Source organism: Cyrtonyx montezumae, unplaced genomic scaffold (genome assembly GCF_038088225.1).
Source record: "Cyrtonyx montezumae isolate F1298 unplaced genomic scaffold, pur_monq_1.0 scaffold_25, whole genome shotgun sequence".
NCBI classification, from domain to species: domain Eukaryota; kingdom Metazoa; phylum Chordata; class Aves; order Galliformes; family Odontophoridae; genus Cyrtonyx; species Cyrtonyx montezumae.
The window spans coordinates 16351570-16373963 of NW_027071992.1; the positions used below are offsets into that span (position 1 = coordinate 16351570).

General features: G+C 43.6%; 3 protein-coding genes across 5 annotated transcripts in view; 1 reads left to right on the forward strand and 2 right to left on the reverse strand.

Moving 5' to 3' along the window:
* Nucleotides 1–22394, forward strand: part of UBAP2 (ubiquitin associated protein 2) — a 112329-nt gene that overhangs the window by 66571 nt on the left and 23364 nt on the right. For 2 of the 3 annotated variants that reach the window (XM_065740099.1, XM_065740101.1), the window contains exons 17-21: nucleotides 2992–3175; nucleotides 4574–4640; nucleotides 5921–6116; nucleotides 7325–7416; nucleotides 8274–8324. In XM_065740099.1, coding sequence (XP_065596171.1) covers nucleotides 2992–3175; nucleotides 4574–4640; nucleotides 5921–6116; nucleotides 7325–7416; nucleotides 8274–8324 — 590 coding nt within the window. The remainder of the gene's footprint in view (nucleotides 1–2991; nucleotides 3176–4573; nucleotides 4641–5920; nucleotides 6117–7324; nucleotides 7417–8273; nucleotides 8325–22394) is intronic. The other variant, XM_065740100.1, reaches the window with a different exon arrangement.
* LOC136050692 (interferon type A1/A2-like) lies at nucleotides 14045–14649 on the reverse strand. The gene has a single exon (XM_065739731.1). The coding sequence runs from the start codon at nucleotides 14647–14649 to the stop codon at nucleotides 14062–14064; it is 588 nt and encodes a 195-aa protein (XP_065595803.1). The 3' UTR covers nucleotides 14045–14061.
* LOC136050693 (interferon type A1/A2-like) lies at nucleotides 19276–19880 on the reverse strand. The gene has a single exon (XM_065739732.1). The coding sequence runs from the start codon at nucleotides 19878–19880 to the stop codon at nucleotides 19293–19295; it is 588 nt and encodes a 195-aa protein (XP_065595804.1). The 3' UTR covers nucleotides 19276–19292.

The window sequence follows — 22394 nt, forward strand, 5'->3', positions numbered from 1 at the left end:
CTCAATTGTTCAGTTGCGATTCTGTAGAGAATAAAAGTGACCAGCACACTCCCTCTACTGGGTGGCTTGCTGTCTTGCAGTAGAGTGACAATAATACAATGTGCTCTGCTACACTTCTTTTCCTATTGGCCCCCCTTTTTTTTTTCCCTCTTTCTTGGGAGTGATGTTCTGTATTTGTAACGTTCCTTGTCTCTTTAACAGCATAGTTTTGATTTTTCCCTGCTAGCTTTCACTGGACAGTTTCACAAACATTAAAAAAGAACAGATTTATTGAAGTGACTGGGATAACAGATTGGGGTTGTTGTTGATGAATACTCTAGCTGTAGTTGCACTAATGTATGATACTAGTGCTAGCAAAATGCAGGGTATTCCAGCTGTTCTTCACCAAGAGATGAGGCTCAGAAACTTCTAAGAGAGTGACTCTGTCTTGCTCTGGAGGAAGAAGAGCTCAACTTCCCATCTTTTAGCAGTCTGCACTTTTCATATTCTCTGCCTTTCTCTTTCTCTCTTCTCTTCTTTGCACCTTTCCAAGATGCTTTCTCTTAGAACATGACCCTTATCTGTTTCCTTCCATGCGGTGATGGTTCACCAGGATTTGCACAAAGAGTTGAGTATTACAGTCATGTGTTTAGCAGGTTCTTCGTAGAGCTCATTAGCATATTGAAGGATGTTAACTTTATTATTTGTTTCATATTTATGAAGCAGTGGTCTCACTCTGGGCATTGTGGCCTTTGAGATTCTGTGTTGAAACATAATCAGCTTATTACTGTAACCTTAAGCCAAAATGGGACTGTCCTTGTTGCCAAAAGTCTCCCTTCATCTAGCTGCATTTTGTGCTGACTGTGCAGATCTCCATCCCTAAGGCTTACAAAAGAGATAAGCAGTCACCATTGTTCCTCGTGTATTGTGTGAAAATCACACACGCCTGAAGCTTTCTTCCTGGAGTTAAAATAATTAAAATGTAGTTATTCTATCCTTTGTATGCTGCTTTATGGAAGCTTTCAAGGGCAGCAGCTTGATTTAATATCTTCTAGAGTTCTAACATTTCATTTCTTAGTCTGTCCTTTCCTTAAACCTCTCAGTACCCAAGCTTTTTTATGTTTCAACATGGAAAGAGCTTGAGTATTCAGACCTACAAATGTTACTGGTATTTAATTAGTGTCAGGTTGACTTTAAGTGAACAGGAGTTCATACATGTCCAAAGATTTACCTCTTAAAAGGCTATAATATATAGGACAATACTGGACATAGAAAACTTTCTCACTGTCATGTATGGAATTAACAAAAGATTTTTGAAATTCACTACAGGGTTTGTGTTTTTGCTATGAAACCAATGATCTGATAGATTCTAATATTTTTGTAGTTATTCCATAGCAATTAAATTCATCTTTTTCTGTGCAAGCTCCCCTTTTGACAATACTTCTATTTTTCTCTATCTCAGGCCCATAAACTGGTGTCACTTTTCTCCCATGTATCTATTTCATGTGTCCAACTTGACTTTTGTTAACTTTTGCAAAGGCAGTGGCCTTTTGTTTTCTGTATTGGCTTCTAATATCGTTAGTTGTTCATCTCCTGTCTTTCCTACTGTTACTTTTTAATTTCCTCTTTTCATTCTTCTTAAGCTCATAGCCACTCAAAACGTGTCAATCCTGTTTGTCTCGTATTTTTCTTGTGCATAGCATTCAGGCATTATTTAAAGGGTCTTAATGAAGATGGTGATACTGTCCCTCCTACTGGAGACATCAGCTTTGATTTCAAGAAGTGAATCCTGACATACATGTATTAGAGTTTTAACTGTTGTTACTTTTTATATGAATGTTGTCAGGAGCTATCAGATAATATAGCTGTGTCCTCAACTTTGCTTTTTTTTTTCTTTTTAATCACTTGAATTTCTTTCTTTGTTGTCAGCTATAGTTGTGCTTATTGCCAAGATCAAGGCGTCTTGCTTTCTGTTTGCACAGCACCCAGTCCAGCAAACTGCCTTGGGTCATTCATGGGAAAACCAATGTCAACAGTAATACTTAACTTTCAAGTATCTGTCTGACTTTTGGTGAACATTTTAAGTCCGCATGACTTTACAAGCATTGAGGTAGCAATTATCCTCTCAGTAGCGGCCTCTGGTGGTGTATGAGGGCATGCTCCAGTAGAAGGCAGGGCTCAGCTATTTCTGAGATTTGTTTTTTGGTAGATGATTGACTAATTCTGTGTGTTAATTCTGTGTGAAGAATTTTTCCTCTTCTTCAGAGGAAAAAGAGCTGGGAATAATGCAAGGAATGGTTCTGTCTTGTTACAGTTCAGTCTTTTAAATGCACGTTTGTGTTAAACAAGTTCTATTGTGTATAGGCTAAAAATGCTAACCACCTGTTGTTATCTAGATCACGTAAAGTAAGACAATATTTTACAACTGTTTGTGCATTATTCTTTGCTCAGCTTTGACATTTTATTATGGCTTCTTTTATTCTACTGCAATACACATTTGACTTAGTACTTCAAATAAATTAGTTATCTGTGCCTTTGTACTCAAGCAATCAAAATCCCAAAAATCAAAAGTGCACTATAGGTTGAAGTGTAGTGAAGAACTGGAGTTGTATGTAAGAGTAGATTTTTGCAGTACTGTAAAGAGTGCAAACAACTTCTATTAATGGAAAGGGTTTGAAATTTAATGCAAAGAATTTTAAAATGACTGTGAACTTTTGAGTAAAAGCAAGTGGGTAGATAGTGGGAGATAATGTCCTGGAGATTGTATTTACATGTCTACCAGTGAAAATCATAAATGTATTCTAAGTGAAGAGCTTAAAGAGTGAAATCGATTGCTGTATTGGCATTACTTCATTCCATAGTAGCCAGATAATTTAATACTTACCCTGGTTCCTCTCATTCAGATTTCTGTAAAACAAGGGTAAGACGCTTATATATAGTGTTTCTGATCCCACCCTGGGAGTCAGATATGTTGGAATTTGTCTTTGAATCTCTCTTTTCAACTCATTACAGCTACTTCATCAGTTTCAGTGTCTAAGACAGAGCCTTCTCCCTCACTACCTTCCGCTGGTTCTCTGCCTAGCGTGGTATCCACTACCACTTCGCTTCTGCCTTCAGCATCACAGCATGTGGCAACATTGGCCAGCTTGCCTCAGTCCAGCGACTTGGCCAGCAGCTCACTCTCCCAGCTAAGCAGGTACAGTGGAAGTTGTGGTAAACTGAAGGGAGTGAAATTCTGGGGAAGAGGTGTGTATAAGGATGATTGCACGTAGGAGCTGTCAGACATCAAGGTTCCCCTTTTCTGGCATTAATTAGGATTAAGAGACAGAATTAAGAGAGATATTCAGTAGCGATTATGATGTTTTGGCTTGCAGAGTAGGCTGTTTGGGCTGCCTGTTAATGATAAAACAGTACTGCCATCAAATTTTCATGGCATACTAACACTTTTATGTTTCAAGGGGCTCTTGCTTCATTATCACCAGCTAAATTAGCAGAATTGATTCCTTCACTTTGCTTTTCCTGCTTTGTCCACAGTGTCTGCTTTATGCTTGAATTTGTGCATGAAATGATCCCCTTAAGAGTTTAATTTTCTAAATTGTAATTATTCCACGGAGACAGAAAAATTACAACAAAACACTACACTAAGTCATTTCCTTAAGACACTTGAAATATGAGGTTGATGTTCCTTGAAGTGTATGCAGCACTGCTCATTTATTCTTTCTGAATCTTTTGTCCCTGTTACTTGAGCTTTTTCCTCAGGCAGGTGACATCCTGGAACTATACAGATCTGTCATGTTTGTCTGGCTCACATTTGTACTTTATTTGTTGTAATAAAACTGTTATGGTGGGATAACACAGCTTTACATCTGTAGGCTAGATGGGGTATGGTAGATTCTCTTTTGCACTAGTGCTAATATTTTTTTTTTTTTTTTTTTTTTTGCTTTTAGCAGATTTGAATAAAATGGCAAAAGTTTCAGCAATCTAGAATGATTTCATTAAAATTAGGGGAAAAAAAACAAACCATATCCCGAAACTCTTGTTGAAAAGCTGTGTATGTTAGTAGAAATTTTATTTGGAGGGTTGATAACAGCTGGGCAAACACTGAGTGCCATGAAAGAATGATGCCTGAATTCCAAGTATGTCTGGCTCGGTTGTGCTGCAGCTTGTCTGAGTCACTGCCATAGGTCAGATGATGGATTAAGGCTCCTTACAAGAAGGGGAAAGTGGGCAAGGAAATAGTTCAAAACTGTGTGCTGGACTGAACTATTTCTCGCTGTCTGAAATTATGTCATCCTGTTTTCTGCAGATGGAGAACAGTTTAAAGTACTTAAAGCAAAATTAGACTGTGAAACTGTCAAGGTTATTGTGGTCCATTGCCTTGAAGAACTGACGTAAGCATTTGCTGTTAAGTCAGGGTGTATATTTTATTCTGAAGCTTTGTACAAGATTCTTTTACGCATTAGGTAGTCTGATATTGGCTAAAGAAAAAGTTGCTTGTAGGGATGTGTATATGAGTGTCCCTGTATACAAAGAGATATGTATATACAAGTTCTGGGAAAAATTCATTTACTAATCCTTTCCAATGTCTATCTAGCTCTCTTTCCAATCATCAAAGCAGCCTCTCCCCTGCCTCAGTGTTATCTTCAGGCTCATCACATGCAGTAAGTCCTGTTAGCATTTAATAGATATTTAGCATGTAGTGAGTTTGGGAGGATCTTAATCATTAGAAAAAGTTTGTTGTGTCACAGTACGCCAAGAACTGCGTTATCTCACGATAGGAGAACTCGTAGCCCTCTAGTGGTGAAAAGATTGTCATTACTACTTGTGGTTTGTACTTGATTGAGAGTAACTGTTAGAGGCTTATTAGTTGCACAGCTGTAGAGAATATTTTTGTCCCAGGAAGAGGAAATGGAATAATGAAATAATTTCTTGTAATACGTGTATTAAAAATTATCTTTAGAAGCAGCTGTTCAACACTGCTCCAAAAGGTGGAGTACTAGCAACCTCCACCAAAAAGGTTAACTGGCTAAATGCAAGTGATGGAGTGGTATATGTCATGACAAATGCCTCATGGCAGATGGTATTATAGTTTATCACATGGCATTTTTGTTGTGTATTTAAACCTTTTGAGAAAAGGCAAATGGTATTGAATGCAGTGCTGTAAATGAGTTTACACATAGTCAGACTGACATGTTCTAAGATGGAGCGCTTCTGTACAATTCCAGTTACGGTATGTTTCTCCTTTATGTGTATATTTTAGTTTGTGCTCTTCATCCTGACTGAATGTGTAACTGGAAAATTTGCACAATAGGAAGGAAGGGCACATGTATGAATTGTTATAGCTGCTGTGTGATGATGATGATGATACTATGTTAAGCAAACGTGGCCAGCTTTTACAACTAAGGCACTGTATTGTGCTGGGTTCAAGTTGTGAACTGCCTCACAGTCACGTGTTCTGTAATATATCTAGTCTGCTTGTTTCCCTCATTGAGTCTGTTGTGGGGTATTGCAATTTTAATCTTCCCAGTTGTGGACTGTGGAAATCCAAAGAGGAAATCCTTTGTACTGAATTCTGAAAACAAATACCATCCTTTGAAAGAATATAAGAGCTTATTTAATAGAAAAACTAGCTTTAATGATTAGGCAGGTCAAGGGCAAGAAATTGTGAAGTGGACAGACATATGAAATTCTGTGATACACTTTTCTGATTTTACGGCTGTTTGAGTTTAACTTTCATTCAGTAAATTTCTGTGAATATTTAAAAATTACAGGCTTGCAATTTTGCTTGCTTGGTATATAGATAGTGTGTATACTATTAAACATTCTCTTGCATGTGCTATTGTTACTTTAAAAGATGGTTGTTGTTTTTTTTTTCCCTCAGCATCTTTTTCACTGTAGTTTATTTGCTCTGTGATCCTCATCCTTTTTGTCTTCTTTCTAGCACACTAGTGTTGAGAACCCAACATCGCTCCAGCCCTCAGCAAACTTTTCAGCTGCTTCAACCTCAGCCACTAGCACCACATCATCAGTTGTCAGCATGGCAAGCAGTATGAACACTACAAACAGCCTTGGCCTGAGCATTACCAGTGTGTCTATACCAGGTGCTACCACACGGGCAGCTCCCTTAGTGTCTTCAGGTTCGCAGTATTAACTGATTATGTGGGTAGACAAGAAGACTTCATTCTGCAGGGCTGTCAGTCGAGCATCTCACCAGCAATAACTACTGTGCTAAGAAATGCACACTCTAACTAGCATTTTCAGCATGCTTCATTTGCTGGCTTACAAAATAAAGTCTGCTTTTGTGTATTTGAAATTTGTTAGGGTGTGATGTGGTATTTATATATCACATCTTGTCTTCAGAGAGCTTTATAAATAAACGTAAGAGCAATTCTGACTTGTAATTTTGAACTAGGAGTTTTACCAAGTTTGTATTCCAGGTTGTAATTAGCTCTTGACTGTGAGTTCACATTAGCTTTAATTTCAGACTTCTTTGTGACTTGAATTCATTAGACAAAGTGCACTACAGTGTCTTGATTATCGTATGTCACAATCCTACTGCCACATATACAGAGGAAAGAAGTATCTGATGGATGTCAGGGCTTTTCTGCAGCAATAACCATATTGGAACAAGGGTCTACAGACAGAGAAGCTGGGGAAGCTTCTTGTATTGAAGTAGAAGCAATGCTAAATGTCTCTCTTGCTTCCCTGATCAGCTAAAACTTGCTGTGGGGAGAAGTGAATGATTTAAGTATTAAGATCAAAGCAGTGCATAAGAATTTCTCATTTCCTATTGCCACTCTCAGTAAATGGAGTATCTGACTGACTAAAAGTGCCTTTTTTTTAACCCTTCTGCTTCATGCAGGCAACTGAAACTGTCTCAGACTTCTTTGCTTTTCCCAGCTGCAACAAGACCCTCATAGAAGGCACACTGGCAGCATTTAATGCTTACCAGTTCATTGTTGGCAGCAACGGGGAGTGTACTGACAGAGCAGAAAATGAAAGAAGAGGACTTATTTTCAGAACAAGAACGTTGCCTAAATTTTTACCTTCAGGAGAGAATTTAAGAATTGTGGGAACTTCTTTCCTGTAATTCTATCTAAGGAAATGACAAAATCAGACTGTTCTCTGATGGGATTGTTTCCAGTCTAAAGTAATCTGTGCTTTACCTTCTTTGTTGTGTGGATGTCAGGTAATTTCATCAACTGGCATTAAATTCTTCTGTGTCATTCCACTCTTTAAAAGCTATGCTAGCTAGTGCAGCGCCAGGGCTTGCAAGCTATCTTGTCTCAGTGCTAAAGCCTTTTCTTTTCTAAAGGTCTGTTTTAAGTGTATTTTGTTTCTTCAGGCAAAGCTCCCCCCAACTTGCCCCAGGGTGTACCGCCTTTGTTGCATAACCAGTATATTGTGGGACCTGGAGGACTTCTACCTGCCTACCCAGTAAGCAATTAATTGTACCTGTCCTTAAACTTTGGTACAAGTGGGCCCTCGGGAGCTGCTGCTATCTGTACCAAGGTGTTTGAGTTGACACAAATTGCACCTGGAATTCTTGCTCTAAATGTTGAAGAAATATGAAATATACTTATTGCATGCTCACTGATTTTAATGGAAAACTTAAGAATTGTTCATGCAGACCTGATTGAGCATGTATTCTTCTACATTTTTCAGTGCTATCACATTTTAAGCCTTTTCATTACATTTACACTTATTCAGTGTTAGTGGAATTGATATACCATTGTGATATTTAAGCTGTGCCATGTGCTCTCTCCACCATACTTAGAGACTGCACAAAGGTTTTTTGTGTCTGACCAGGATCAGTGTACTTCTGTTTTTGAATTAGAAATTGTTCTATCAGTTCTAAGCATCAATCTATATCTCATTGAATGTGAGAAGTAAACTGTAGTTGGCTCTATAACATACTCATTAAGTCTTTAATCATCATGTTCTCAGAAATAACAACCTTTTTTACTGCAGTTACTTTTACTCCCAAGTAAAAGTAAAAGTAACTCAAAACATGCAGTACATCTTTTACAAATTCATTAATCTGTACCTGCTGAAAAAAAATTTCTAAGGCTGAGCAGCCTTGATATCTTCATAAAACATTGCAGTGACAAAACATTTCAATCTCTTTGTCCTATTTGCCTGAAAATTCTCTGGTGCTCTGTCATTGCACAATGCAACATATAGCCCTACATCTTTAACACAGGCCTAGTCTAGATCAAACTGTTTGCAGCCCTGAATTCATCAACATCAGAGAAAAGTGTTATAATGATGCTGTATTTTTATGTGTCTTCAAGCAGATTTATGGTTATGATGATCTCCAGATGCTTCAGTCCAGGCTACCAATGGTAAGTAAATAGCTTGAGTTTGTTTCATTATAAACAAGTTATCTTCAGTGTTGATCATCTGTACAATACAGATTATCATGTAATGGTGACTAAGTGCTTATCCATATATTTCATGTTCTGCTTTTTGAATATCCAGAAATGGTTTCACTGGACGTTGTGAACTGATATACAGTGATTGTTCCATTTGTCTGCTACAATATAGAAGGATGTTTTTTCCTTTGACTAGAATTCTTTTATCTGTATTGAAGCAGTAGTGTGAAATCTTGACGATTACAGTTGAAATCTGAGTATGATCTTCTCTTAGCAAGGGCTGGCATAGTATGCAGGTTGATGACTATAGTGGCATAGTATACACGCTGATGACCATTGGGTGCATGTGACAGATTATGGAGATATCAAGTCTGAGATATTTGCAGTATGCATTACGGCAACAAAAATATCAGCAGATGAACAGCAAGAGGGAAAGTATGAAAAATATTTGTTTTTTTAATCTGAATCCAGAAAATACAGGATATATGAGAGAAACTCAGATTCCAGGTACTTAGATTCATAAAGATTTTCAGTCTAGACTGTAAAATGGTGAAAAGCTGTTACCCCTCACCCTGAAAACTGAAATGGAAATGGTAGTCTGTAACTCAGATTTTACTTTTGTTTTACTTAAGGATAAAGCAATGCGCTGCATGCATAGAAGGAAAAAAAAAAAAAAGGAGCAATGAACACTGATCTCAAGATGAGAAGAATGACTGGGTGAATGCTTTGTCTAGGTTCAAGAAAGTACCAGGTCTTTTGTGTGGAATATGGAGGTTAGCCAAGTGAAGTTAAAGGATGTCCCAGAAAAATACTGACAATCAAAAGAAGGGTGGGCATGCCAGGATGGTGTTGTGGTTAAGATTTGAAGATGTTCTGTGCAAACAGAAAGCAGTTGAGAAAAAAATGGTTTCAAAAAACCTGTCTGACAGCTGAACTGAGATGGAAGAAAAAAATATGTGGGTAATAACTTATAATTAATGATACCTTGGAAGAAAAATATATTGGCAGAAGAAATGACAAGTGAGACCAAAAACAAAGGTAACAGGTAATGTGAAAAAGCCATGGAAAGAAAACTAATACTTAGCTTCAGAGGAAGTCTCATAGTTGTCACACAACTGTAGTGGAGAACTGACTGTTCTGTTATTGAGAAGTTATTCACTGGAAGATTTTAAATTGAGGTCTGATGTAGCTTGCACTCAGTGATTTGGAGATCAGTGATGAAGGTTTCTGAAAATCATTTTTATTTTCTAGTAAAAGTTTTTTGAAACTTGGAAAAGTTGCAGAGAGAGCAGATCAATCCATGTTAATGTAAATGGAAAGGCCTAGCTAAATGAAGACATAACAACCTGATACCAGTTCTGGAAAGAGGTTACAAGATGGCAGGAAAAATACAGCAAATATATCATGCAAATTGAGATGGGGATATTAAATAAGGGATTCTGTAGTGAATTAGGGTAATAAGAATAGTAGTATTAAAGTAAAAACAACCTTATGCAAGTAAAAAAAAAAAAAGTATGGAAGAAATATTTGATTTTATGAATGTGAGGTAAAGAAATGGACAACATATACAAACAGGAGCATGCTTAGATGAAAATTAATTAAAAAAAGAAAGCTACCAATATTGAAAACTGTGCTGCAGAAAGTGCTAGAAAGTTAGAAGGTGCTCTTTTCATAATACCTAACTTTGACATGGTTGTGGTGACATGAGTTCATGTAAGGCAATGAACAAAAAGTCTTGGAACTGGGGAAGGGAATCCCTTTGTCAGCACAGTGTAGGCAACAGGTGTGAGACAAGAGAGTAAAGATTATCTGTGACCTGGGCTCAGCAGTGCACAGTACAGGTGAGCAGGAGGTGCAAGTCCTGTGGGCTTTGCAGGGCTGTGGTCATTGTGGGCACCTGTTGCTGCTGTAATGTAAAGATGTGTGCTGCTCCAAGCCCATGTCTTAGCCTCTGGCTGCAGCTGTTGGTAGTGGGGAGCATGCTTATGTCCTACTTCATCCTCACTTTTCCATGGACATTTGTTTCTGAAAGACGGTGCAGTTTATGTTTTCCTATAAAGGCAGAAGATGTTGCTAAAGGAGATGAAGATGGGATCTGGTACTTTAAGTTTTAATTATTGAAAAATGGAAAAGGAGTTAGATAAATAGAGCAACAAGGAAGAAGAGAGGTAGCTGGATAGGATACTGTAGCTCTTAAATGATTTTATCAGTCTTAACGCTTGCCAATTCTTAAGTTTGTGTGTTCAGAAAGAAACTGTTCTTGTCTGTTTAGGATTGCTGTCACCTTTGGTTGATAAGGGATGGAGCTATGTATGCTGTCACTGCTGTGATAGTGTGTCTGTGAGGCTGCTCTGGTGTCAGAGCAGCATTGGCACTAATACTAAGTAAGCTGCCCGTGGCTGCAAGTGTTGACTTGGGGCAGAGAATAAGACTTGTGCTGGGAATGATTGAGGGGCTCTGAATGGACACCTCCTGAGCATTTCACTTCTGCGCCTGTTAAACGTGTGATTTGAATAAAATGAATGTCCACCCATTTTAGGGAAAATGTCCTAATTTATATGCGAAATAGTTAAAATAAGAATAAGTTAGAGATGAGTATTCAGTGGATATCCAGGATCTTTGACAGATATACCCAGTGCGTTGGCCTGTTCTTAGCAAGTTGATGTAAAATGCGTAGATTCAGAAAATGAGGAGGTGGTGAGTAACCACGGCCCAGGGATTTTTGACAGTTCTTAGAAGTGTCTCTGTGTGGTGAGTGAAGGAGAGAGTTGAGATAGTGGTTGAAATACATGGTCATGTTAATGGAGCTGCTGTTGGTGTATGGCTGTGTCAGACACTGTGTGTTGTGGTAAAGTTGTGGGGTATAGGTAGGAAGGATTGTGTGGTATGGGTTAAACTGAGTATCTGTCTATGGTTTTCACATTTGGCTGTTGATGATTAGTACAGTGGCCATGTGTATGTTGCCCCTAAAAGGTGCTTCAGAGATTCAGCCAAAGAAGTTGCTCAAGGGATTGTTGTTTATTTTGTTTTACAAGAGGTGAACTTTAGCTCAACATAAATTTAAATAAATAAATAGTTGAATGAATAGATAAAGAGGAGGAGGGTGGAGGCATGTGTGGGGCTAAGTGCGTGTGTTGCTTGTGAGGTTCTGGATGTGCAGGAACCAGGCACAGTTCAAGAAGCATCTAGATGAGGTCCTATGGAAATGATTTAGTAGCTTAGTGGATAGCGTTGGTGATAGGAGGATGGTTGGGCTTAGATGGACTTGTAGGTCCTTTCTAACCTAGTGCTTCTATGTTTCTATGACTGCAGCTTCCAGCCTCTGGGCTCCTTCCTTCTCTCCACCTTTCTCTTCTCTGGCTCCCCAAGATAGCTCTGCTTTTCTCTCTCTGCTTTTAGGTAAACCTTGTGGGTTTCTTTCTGTGGGGTGATGAGCTTAAGAGGATTTGTGTGAAGAAGCAACCAACTACAGTGGTCAGTCACTTTCTGTGTGTTCTTCCATCACCGTACTCAAGAGAATTAATTGTAGGGCTGATTTCACATCAGTAAAGTAAAAGCCATCAGTGTGGTGCCAGTGTGGCCATCAGACCTCTCTTCTGAACCTGATGATCAGCTTATTCATAGGTTCATAGATACATTAGGTTGGAAAGGACCTACAAGATCATCTAGTCCAACCATCCTCCTATCACTATCCCTACCCACTGAACTACTAAATCAAATCCCTTAGCACCTCATCTAAACGCTTCTTGAACAGCGCTAGGGATGGTGCCTCAACCACCTCCCTAGGCAGGCCATTCCAGTGCCTGACCACTCTTGCAGAGAAAAAATGTTTCCTCAAATCTAATCTCAATCTTCCCCGGTGCAACTTGTGGCCATTCCCTCTCGTCCTGTCATTATTTATCAGGGAGAAGAGGCCCACCCCCTCCTCACCACAACCCCCCTTCAGGAAGTGGTAGAGTGCAATAAGGTCTCCTCTGAGCCTCCTCTTCTCCAGACTAAACAATCCCAGCTCCCTCAGCCGCTCCTCATAAGACTTGTGCTCCAGACCCCTCACCAGTTTTGTCGCCCTTCTCTGAACACGCTCCAGGGCCTCAATGTCCTTCTTGTAGTGAGGGGCCCAAAACTGAACACAGTACTCGAGGTGCGGCCGTACCAGCGCTGAGTACAGGGGGATGATCACCTTCCTGCTCCTGCTGGCTACACTATTTCTAATACAGGCCAGGATGCTGTTGGCCTTCTTGGCCACCTGGGCACACTGCCGGCTCATGTTAAGCCGAGCATCAACCAACACCCCCAGGTCCTTTTCCTCTCTACATTCTTCAAGCCATTCTGCCCCAAGCCTATAGCATTGCATGGGGTTTTTGTGGCCAAAGTGCAGGACCCGGCACTTGGCTTTGTCGAATATCATCCCATTGAGCTCAGCCCAGCTATTCAGCCTATCCAGATCCCTCTGAAGGGCCTCCCTACCCTCAGGCAGTTTGACACATCCTCCCAACTTGGTGTCATCTGCAAACTTACTCAGGGTACACTCAATCCCCTCGTCTAGGTCATCAATAAAGATATTAAACAAGATGGGCCCCAATACTGACCCTTGGGGGACACCACTCGTAACGGGACGCCAGCTGGACTTAACTCCATTAACCACTACCCTCTGGGCACGGCCTTCCAGCCAGTTCTCCACCCAGAGAAGAGAGAACCTGTCCACACCACGGGCTGCCAGTTTCCTCAGGAGAATACTGTGGGAGACTGTGTCAAAGGCCTTGCTGAAGTCCAGGTAGACTACATCAACAGCCTTTCCCTCATCTACCTGTCTGGTCACCCAGTCATAGAAGGAGATGAGGTTGGACAAGCACGACCTGCTCCTGGTGAACCCGTGCTGGCTGGGTCTGATCCCTTTATTGCCATGCACGTGTCGTGTGATTTCCCTCAAGATCATCTGCTCCATAACTTTCCCTGATACTGAGGTCAGGCTGACAGGCCTGTAGTTCCCCGGGTCTTCCTTACGGCCTTTCTTGTAGATGGGAGTCACATCGGCAAGCCTCCAATCTTGTGGGACCTCTCCAGATAACCAGGAATGCTGATAGATGGCAGAAAGCGGCTTGGCAGTCACCTCTGCCAGCTCCCTCAGCACCCTTGGGTGGATCCCATCTGGCCCCATGGACTTGTGGTAGTTCAGATGGAGGAGTAGATCTCTGACCGTCTCTGCTTGGATCACAGGGGGTGCATTATGCACCCCGTCCCGGACTTCCAGGTCAGGGCAAGTACCCTGTGGACAACTGCTCTGTCTATTAAAGACAGATGTGAAGAAGGCATTGAGAACCTCAGCCTTTTCCTTATCATCTGTGGTTACACAGATGGTAAGGAATTCCTTGAGCCTTTTTATTGAAAACCGTGCGGTCCTGCCGCCACAGGTGTCCTTCCTTTGGCTGATTTTTGTTCCAAACTCGTGCATCTCCCTCCACCTGCGAGGTTTACACGAAACTTAGGCGGGTGCCTGAGTTGTCCAAGCTAAGCTGTGCGTGAGAATCCCAGGGTTGGTTGCCCCTGAAAGGGGCTTCTGTGATGGAGCAAAAGGACGCACTCGCGGGGTGTTTTGAAAAGGAGATCTTTATTTTGTTTAAATAAATAATAGAATAAATAGATAAATAAATAAATAGTTGAATAAATAAATAGATAAATAGGAGGAGGGTGGGAGGCGCGTGTGGGGCTAAGTGCGCGTGTTGCCTGTGAGGTTGTGGATGTGCAGGAACCAGTCACGGGCTTGTAGTTGGACGTGGTCCCATGCGCAGACGCTGTAATTGTTGTCTTGGAGGAAGGTGTGGAGGCAGCTGAAGTGTTTGTTGATGCTGAGGTGAAGGTTGCGGGGCCCTTGTCTCTGGGAGCGCGTGTCGCTGTGCGCCAGGCACTGCTCGAGTTGCCGGGTGTACCGCTGGATGTGGTTGAGGAGGCTTTGGCGTTGACGGTCGATCCAGTGGTCTGGAGTGCTGGGGCTGCTGAGGATTTTGAAGAGGTGTTGAAGGACGTCGAGGGTGGTTTTGGCGGCTTGCCGGGTGTTGGTGTTGTCCAGGAGGGTGTGGTTGAAGGAGCAAGACGCGTTGTGTTGTGGGCACAGCTGGGGTGGGCTGGGAGCCGTGTCCTGGAGGAGCTGGAGGCTGTCGCGGGAGAAGGTGGCATCCTGGGGGTGAAGGTGGCTGCAGGCGGAGGCGGTGGTGGCGGTGGCGAGAGCTTTGTAGAGGAGCGTGAGCAGCAGGATGCTGTAGGCGAGTGGATGCCGTGGGCTTGCAGGCACAGCCATGGCGGGACTCGAGTTGTGCTGGGCAGTAGCCTGGTGGGGCTCGGTGGTGGCAGTGGTGTGGGAGCGGCCGTGGTGCCAGCTTTATGTGGTGTGGCATCTTTCCCTTCCTCACTTTCCTCTTGCCGAGAGTTTCCATCTGTGGTTTTCGTTTTTGGCTGTTGGTTTTTGTGGTCTGCGGGAAGTGCATTGGTGGGATGGGTGCTGTGTTATTGGCTTTTGTTGCGTCTGTGCTGTGGATGTGGTTTTTAGGTTTTTTTCCTCCCTCTGGTTGTTCTGGTGGTTTTCTTTTTTCACTAAAATTTCCTGTCCTGGTCAGATGTCCTTTTTGATTATATGTAACAATATTGTTTGTAGGTTCTCAGTTTTTCTTATGTTTCTATATCAGTGCACCATGTCTTATTATGTTTTGGATGATTTGGATTTTATGTATTTATCATCAATCTCAGCTTTCTTACACAGCTTATCTTTCAACAAGTTGCATTTTGCCTTCAGCTTTTTGTATTTTGACTCTTGGAGGTCTCTCGATATTTACTCTTCCCATTCTTTTCTTTGAACGCTGAAAATTTTTGAATGGGAGACTTCTCTGAGTTCTTGTGCCTATGATGTAGAGCCATGCAAATTCAATAACTGTTGCCTTTATGTGCTGTGTTGGGAAAAAAAGGGAACATTTTGTTGCAAAGAATTTCATATTCTCAGGGTTTTTTTGTTTTTTGTTTTCTTGTGATGTGAAATGAATGTTTTCTTTGTAGTTGCCTTGTAGTATTGGAACTTCTCTGTTCCTCTATTTCTGTGTTTTTAATGAGTCAGAACATCTTTTCAAATTCTGAAATTTTTGCTCAACACTTTCCTGAGAGCAGTCTGGTACTCAGGGTAGTTTTGTCAGAGTTTTCTGAAGGCCTTGGTGAGTGATACTTCTGTCTGCAAGTATGGACATCCCTCAACCTTCCCATTCCTTCCTTTGGTATTGATTTGCATTTCTGGGCATGATGAGAATTTTATCACTCTATCTGTTTAAAAAATCTGAAATTCAAGTTAGAATGTCCTGCCTTTCTCCTCTCCTATTACTTTCTGAAGAGATCTGGGTCTCTTCATCTACCTCAGAAGAGAGAGTCAGTGAGGTCCCATGTATGTGGAATCACAGAAACATTTGAATTGGAAGGGACATTTAAAGATCAACTTCCCTGCAATGAACTAGGAACATCTACAGCTAGATCAGGTTGTTCAAAGCCTGGTCCAGCTTGACCTTGAATGTGCCCTGGGATGGGACATCCACATCTCTGACCAACCTGTCTTGCGCTGTGTAGCTGTGTATATTAGAGCCATAGAATCACCAAGGTTGGAAAAGACAAAGGTCACCAGCATTTCCTACTGAGCCATGTCCCTCAGAACAACATCTAAACTTTTTAATACCTCCAGGGACAGTGTCTCCACCACCTCCCTGGGCAGCCCATTCCAGCACCTGACCACTTTCCCAGAGAAGCAATTTCTAACATCCAACCCGAATCTCCTCTGGCGCAACTTGAGGTCATTCCCTGTAGTCCTATGTCTAGTTATATGGGAGAAGAGGACAAACCTCCACCTCACCACAACCTCCCTTCACATAATTATAGAGAGCGTTGAAGTCACCCCTGGGCCTCCTCTAGACCTAAACAATCCCAGCTCCCTCAGACTCTCCCCATAAGTCTTGTGCTGCAGACCCCTCTCAGCTTCTTTGCCCTTCTCTGGACACACTCCAAGGCCTCAATGATTTTCTTGTAGTGAAGTGCCCATAACTGAGCACAGTGCTCAAGGTGTGGCTTCACCAAGGCTGTGTACAGGGAGATGATGAATTCTTTGCTCATGCTGACAGCAGTATTTCTCATACAAGCCAGGATGCCATTGCCCTTCTTGGCCACCTGGGCACACTGCTTGCTCATGTTCCAGTACCCCCAGGTCCATTTCCTCTGCTCAGTCTTCCAGCCACTTTGCCCAAGCCTACAGCCACTCTGTCCCAAGCCTATAGTATTGTCTGGAGTTGCTGTGACCAAAGTGCAAGACCCAGAACTTGGTCTTGTTAAACTTCATCCCATTGACCTCAACCTCACTATCCAATCTGTCCAGATTTCTCTGTAGGGCCTTCCTACCCCCAGGCAGATTGACAGTTCCAGCTAACTTGGTCTTGTCTGCAGACTTACTGAGGGTGTGCTCCATGCCTTTGTCCAGATCATCAATAAAGATATTGAACAGGATAAGCCCCAGTACTGACCCTTGGGGAGCACCACTCTTGGCCATCCAACCAGTTCTCTAACCAGCAAAAAGTGTACCTGTACAAGCCATAGGCTGCCAGCTTCTCCAGGAAAATGCTGTGGGGGACATTGTCAAAGTCTTTGCTGAAATCTAGGTAGACTGTATCAATAGTATTCCCCTCATCCACCATGCAGGTCACTTGGTCATAGAATAAGATTGCGTTGGTCGAGCAGGACCTGCCTTTCGTGAACCCATACTGGCTCAGCCTGATACTCTAGTTGTCCCACACTTGCTATGTGATCTCTGCCAAGGTGATCTGCTCCATAAACTTTCCTGGCACGGAGGGCAGGCTGACAGGCCTGTAGTTATTCAGATCCTCTTTAAAACCCGTCTTGAAGATGGGAATCAAAATGGCAAGCCCCAATCCTCTGAGACCTCTCCAGTTGATGAGGAACACATGGACAGATGGTGGCAAGTGGCTTGGCCATTACTTCCAGCAGCTCCCTCAGCATCCTCCAGTGGATCCTGACTGGCCCCGTGGTCTTGTGTCCATCCAGGTGAAGTAGTAGGTCTGTGTTTCTACCTGAATCATCAGGATTTTATTCTGTTCCCTGTCCAAGATTTCCAGATCTAAAGATAGTGCACTCCAAGGATAACTGATCTGACTTTTAAAGACAGATGTGAAGAAAGCATTGAGAACCTCAGCCTTTTCCTTATCCTCAGTGGTCACTTTCACTTCCACATCCAGTAAAGGATGGAGATTATCCTTAGCCCTCCTCTTACTGTTAGTGTATTTGTAAAAAGTTTTTTGTTCTCTTTTATGTGAGTGGCCAAGTTGACTTCAAGCTAGGCTTTTGCCTTTCTAATTTTCTTCCTGTACATCCTAACAACTTGTTTGTATTCTCAAGTTACCAAGATCCAACTTGTTTTCTCAATTTCTAGCTGTAAGGGTCTGCTTGCTTTAGCACAGAGCAGTGTCTTCAGTGGTGACATGGAGGTGGTGTGACTGACCACAGGTAACAGCCTCTTTCTCCTTTTCAGGAGGAGGCCACAGAATCACAGAACTGTAGGGGTTGGAAGGGACTTCTAGAGATCATTGAGTCCAACTCCCATGCCAAAGCAGCTCCCTAGCCCAGGTTGCACAGTTAGGTGTCCAGGCGGGTCTGGAACGTCTCTAGAGAAGGACACTCCACTACCTCTGTGGGCAGCTGTGCCACTGCTCCATCAGCCTTACCATAAAAGTAGTTCCCATGCCAGAGTTTTACTGGGCCTTGGTGTTTTCTCATTCTGGGTTTATTATTGGGAAGGCATAGTACCTGGAGGAGGTGTTTTTTGCTGGTGAACAAAGGGTGAAGAAAATGCCAATGTTGATGATTCGTAGTCAAGTAACTTTATGTGGTACTATCTGTCCAGCTCTGCTGGCTGGGTTACATTGTCATGGGTAGTGGTGTACAAGAGATGTCGTGACTGACTTTTGAAGAGTGTCCTGGGATGTAGAAGTGCAAAGTAGTTGTGGTGGCAGGTGAGCAATGAACAGTTCCTGGGCATCTTCTATATTTTTTGTTATTTCTCTGTGTTTCCTGCATGGAGCTGTAAGCAATAGTGTGCAGCTCTTTGTTGACATCCTGCAGACTCTGTTTGGTCCCTCCTTCCCTTAGAGATACTCTTTACCCATGCACCCCTGTTAACCCCCAGCAGCCCCATTGCTGAAAGGCTGACAGAACTAGGCTAGTGGTATCACAGAGTATAGAAAGCAGTTTTAACACCATGGTAAAGACAGGAGTGGGAAGGGAGTGTCTGAGTGGTGGTAGAAGCACAGCCATCATCTTATTGTCTTATCACATTGCTCTACATGCATTCAGGGACCATAGGGAGATGCCCCTGGGCTTGGTGACTGATGAGACATACCAGTCTATGGTGACACCATGGTCCATGACAGTGATGGGCAAGTCAGAGGTGTTGCCGTCCCCTTAAAAAGTCATTTGGTATGATGTCGTATAGTGGAGAATATCCCTGCGGACCAGTGGAAGTCAGCTGTCCTAATTCTGCTCCTTGCCAGTTCCTTGGGCACTTTGCTGTGGATGGCCTTAACTCTGTGCAGCACAGCTTAGCAGCGAGTATTAGCATTGGCATTGGCTGCTTTATGTGCCGAACTCGTGCATCTCCCTCCACCTGCGAGGTATACACGAAACGTAGGCGGGTGCCTGAGTTGTCCAAGCTAAGCTGTGCGTGAGAATCCCAGGGTTGGTTGCCCCTGAAAGGGGCTTCTGCGATGGAGCAAAAGGACGCACTCGCGGGGTGTTTTGAAAAGGAGATCTTTATTTTGTTTAAATAAATAATAGAATAAATAGATAAATAAATAAATAGTTGAATAAATAAATAGATAAATAGGAGGAGGGTGGGAGGCGCGTGTGGGGCTAAGTGCGCGTGTTGCCTGTGAGGTTGTGGATGTGCAGGAACCAGTCACGGGCTTGTAGTTGGACGTGGTCCCATGCGCAGACGCTGTAATTGTTGTCTTGGAGGAAGGTGTGGAGGCAGCTGAAGTGTTTGTTGATGCTGAGGTGAAGGTTGCGGGGCCCTTGTCTCTGGGAGCGCGTGTCGCTGTGCGCCAGGCACTGCTCGAGGTGCCGGGTGTACCGCTGGATGTGGTTGAGGAGGCTTTGGCGTTGACGGTCGATCCAGTGGTCTGGAGTGCTGGGGCTGCTGAGGATTTTGAAGAGGTGTTGAAGGACGTCGAGGGTGGTTTTGGCGGCTTGCCGGGTGTTGGTGTTGTCCAGGAGGGTGTGGTTGAAGGAGCAAGACGCGTTGTGTTGTGGGCACAGCTGGGGTGGGCTGGGAGCCGTGTCCTGGAGGAGCTGGAGGCTGTCGCGGGAGAAGGTGGCATCCTGGGGGTGAAGGTGGCTGCAGGCGGAGGCGGTGGTGGCGGTGGCGAGAGCTTTGTAGAGGAGCGTGAGCAGCAGGATGCTGTAGGCGAGTGGATGCCGTGGGCTTGCAGGCACAGCCATGGCGGGACTCGAGTTGTGCTGGGCAGTAGCCTGGTGGGGCTCGGTGGTGGCAGTGGTGTGGGAGCGGCCGTGATGCCAGCTTTATGTGGTGTGGCATCTTTCCCTTCCTCGCTTTCCTCTTGCCTAGAGATTTTGTGTGTGGCTTTCACTTTTGGCTGTTGGTTTTTGTGGTCTGTGGGAAGTGGCTTGGCTGTGTGTGGGGCAGTTGGTGGAGATCGTTGTCTGGCAGTGTTTTGTGGTGTGTGTTGTGGGGTGGCTGGCTGCGGGGGCTGGAAGGGGGATGTGAAAGTGGTGGGGCAGAATCTTCTGGGTCAGCTGTTGTGCGGCTACGTTTTTCATCCTTACCCTCAGGCCTGCAGCGAGAGCTCTGGTGTATCCTTCAGTGAAATCTCTCTTCCTGTTGAGCTCTACTTTTCTTACGTAATGCCTCTGTGCCGTAATGGGTCTTGGTATTTCCACTTGACTGGGATGTGTGTTGTCAGTGGTTTGCTTTCTGTGCATTGTTTCTGTTTGTTTGTATTTTACAAAGAAATTGAAAAATGATGCGTGCTGGAAGAACCTTGGTTTCTTGCGTGCTTTGAGGAACTTTGGATTGGTTGTTGTTGAGGTGGGAGCAAGGCAGCGCCTCCTAGGTTGTCAGGTGTTGGGATTAGGTGGAAAAGTCTTGTGGTTGAGGAAGAAAGAGAAAGGGAAAAGTTCTTCCTGATGTGAGGCGTGGCTGGCTGTTGTGCTCCTCAGGCGATGCATGTCCATCCTGCTTTGTCTTTTCCTTGCTTTTTGTGGGATCTGTTAGGAAGAGGGATATCTACCTTCCCGCATTTGTTTGTAAGTGGAAGATCTTGTTTGGCAAAGGCCAAAGTTTTGTCACTGTGCATGAGGTGTCCGTAAAGGTTACAGAATTGAGCCAGCTGATGAGTTATAGTTCCATTTTCAAAATTAGGAGGTTTGAGGCGATGAAAGATCAAGAGGATGGTATGGGTTGGATGGGGCCTTGCATGCAATTTTCTTCCACAACTTTCTGCCATAGGCAGCAACGGCTTCCACTAGAGCACGTTGCCCAAAACCCCATCCATCCTGCCGTTGAATGCTTTGAGTGTTAGTGCATCTGCAGTTTCCCTCAGTTACTTTTTCCTGTGCACCACCGCTCCTGAAAGGACCAAGTCTCTTTCTAACGTCTGATGCAACCTCCCCTCCTTTAGTTGAAAGCTCTCAGAAGCTCCACCCCTCTTCTTCTGCCTGCTATGTCATATGCCTCTCTTTCCTGTCCCGTCCTAGAACATGAACTCTTTTACTGCTGTTGTTTTAAGTGATGTTCTGATGTGGAATACCGACAACAAAAATCTGAAAACCACAGTACATTAGACTGAATCTCTTTTATTTTAAAGCGTGTCCTATCGCTGTCTTCCCATGTGAAATGTTTAGTTTTCCTTCTGTTTATAACACCCCTTTAAGTGCTGGCAGGCGGTAACATGGCCTCCCTGGTGCTTTCCATTGTCCAGGTGAACAAGAGCAGCTCTCTCAACTTGTCTTTGTAGGAGAAGCCCTATGGTCATCCTTGTGGCCCTGCTCTGGCCTCTCTCCAGAATGTCTGCAGCTTTCCTGAGCTGTGGGCTCCAGACCAGAACGCAGTACGCAGTACGCAGTACGCAGTACTCAGGATGGGGTGTTGCAAGGTCAGGGTACAGCAGGGCACAGTCGCCTCCCTCTCTCTGCTGGACCAGTATGTTTTGTTGCGGACCAATATGCAGTCAGTCGTGCGGGCTGGGCTCATGTTAAGTTTTTCATCTGCCAGGACCCCTAAGTCCTTGTTGCTAGGGCTGTTTTCATGGAGTTCTCCCATGCTGTATATGTATGTGGCGGTGCCCGCCGTCAAGTGCAACACCTCATTCTTGACTTTGTTGAACCTCATAGGGTTTACGTGCGATCACAGGTGTTTGAGTTTGTCAGGCTCCCTTTGGATGGCATCTCTTCCTTCTGCCTTGTGAGCTGCACCACTCAGCTTGTTGCCTGAAATCTTCAAGCTTGCTGAGCATGCAGTCGATTCTGTCACATTTGTCACTGGTAAAGGTGTTGAAGAGCAGTGGCCCCAACATGGGCCCTGTGGAACAGCACTTGTGTCCAGCGTCCACCTGGCTGTAGAGCCACTGAACATAACCCTCAGGCCATGACCGTCCAACCAATTCCATCTCCACCAAACAGTCCACCCTTTAAAGGCGTGTCTTTCTGATTTAGGACTAAGGATGTAGCGCAAGCTTTGTGTAAGTCCTTATGAATGGCATTGTTTGCCTTCACTTTGTGCACCAGTGCAGTCACTCTGTGGTAGAAAGCCAGTCGTTTGGTCAGGCACCATCTGCCCTTGGTGAGGCCATGCAGGCTGTCTGGGATCACCTGCTCGTCCCTCTGTTCGAGGCAGATGTGCTCCGTCATCTTCATAGGCAGGGAGGTGAGGCTCAGCGGCCTGTAGTTCCCCGCGTCGTCTTCTTGCCTTTCCTATAACGGGCAGTAATGTTTTCC

Excerpts from the sequence above, each read along its gene's own strand:
- LOC136050692 (XM_065739731.1), bottom strand. The coding sequence starts at position 14,649 with ATGGCTGTGCCTGCAAGCCCACGGCATCCACTCGCCTACAGCATCCTG.
- LOC136050693 (XM_065739732.1), bottom strand. The coding sequence starts at position 19,880 with ATGGCTGTGCCTGCAAGCCCACGGCATCCACTCGCCTACAGCATCCTG.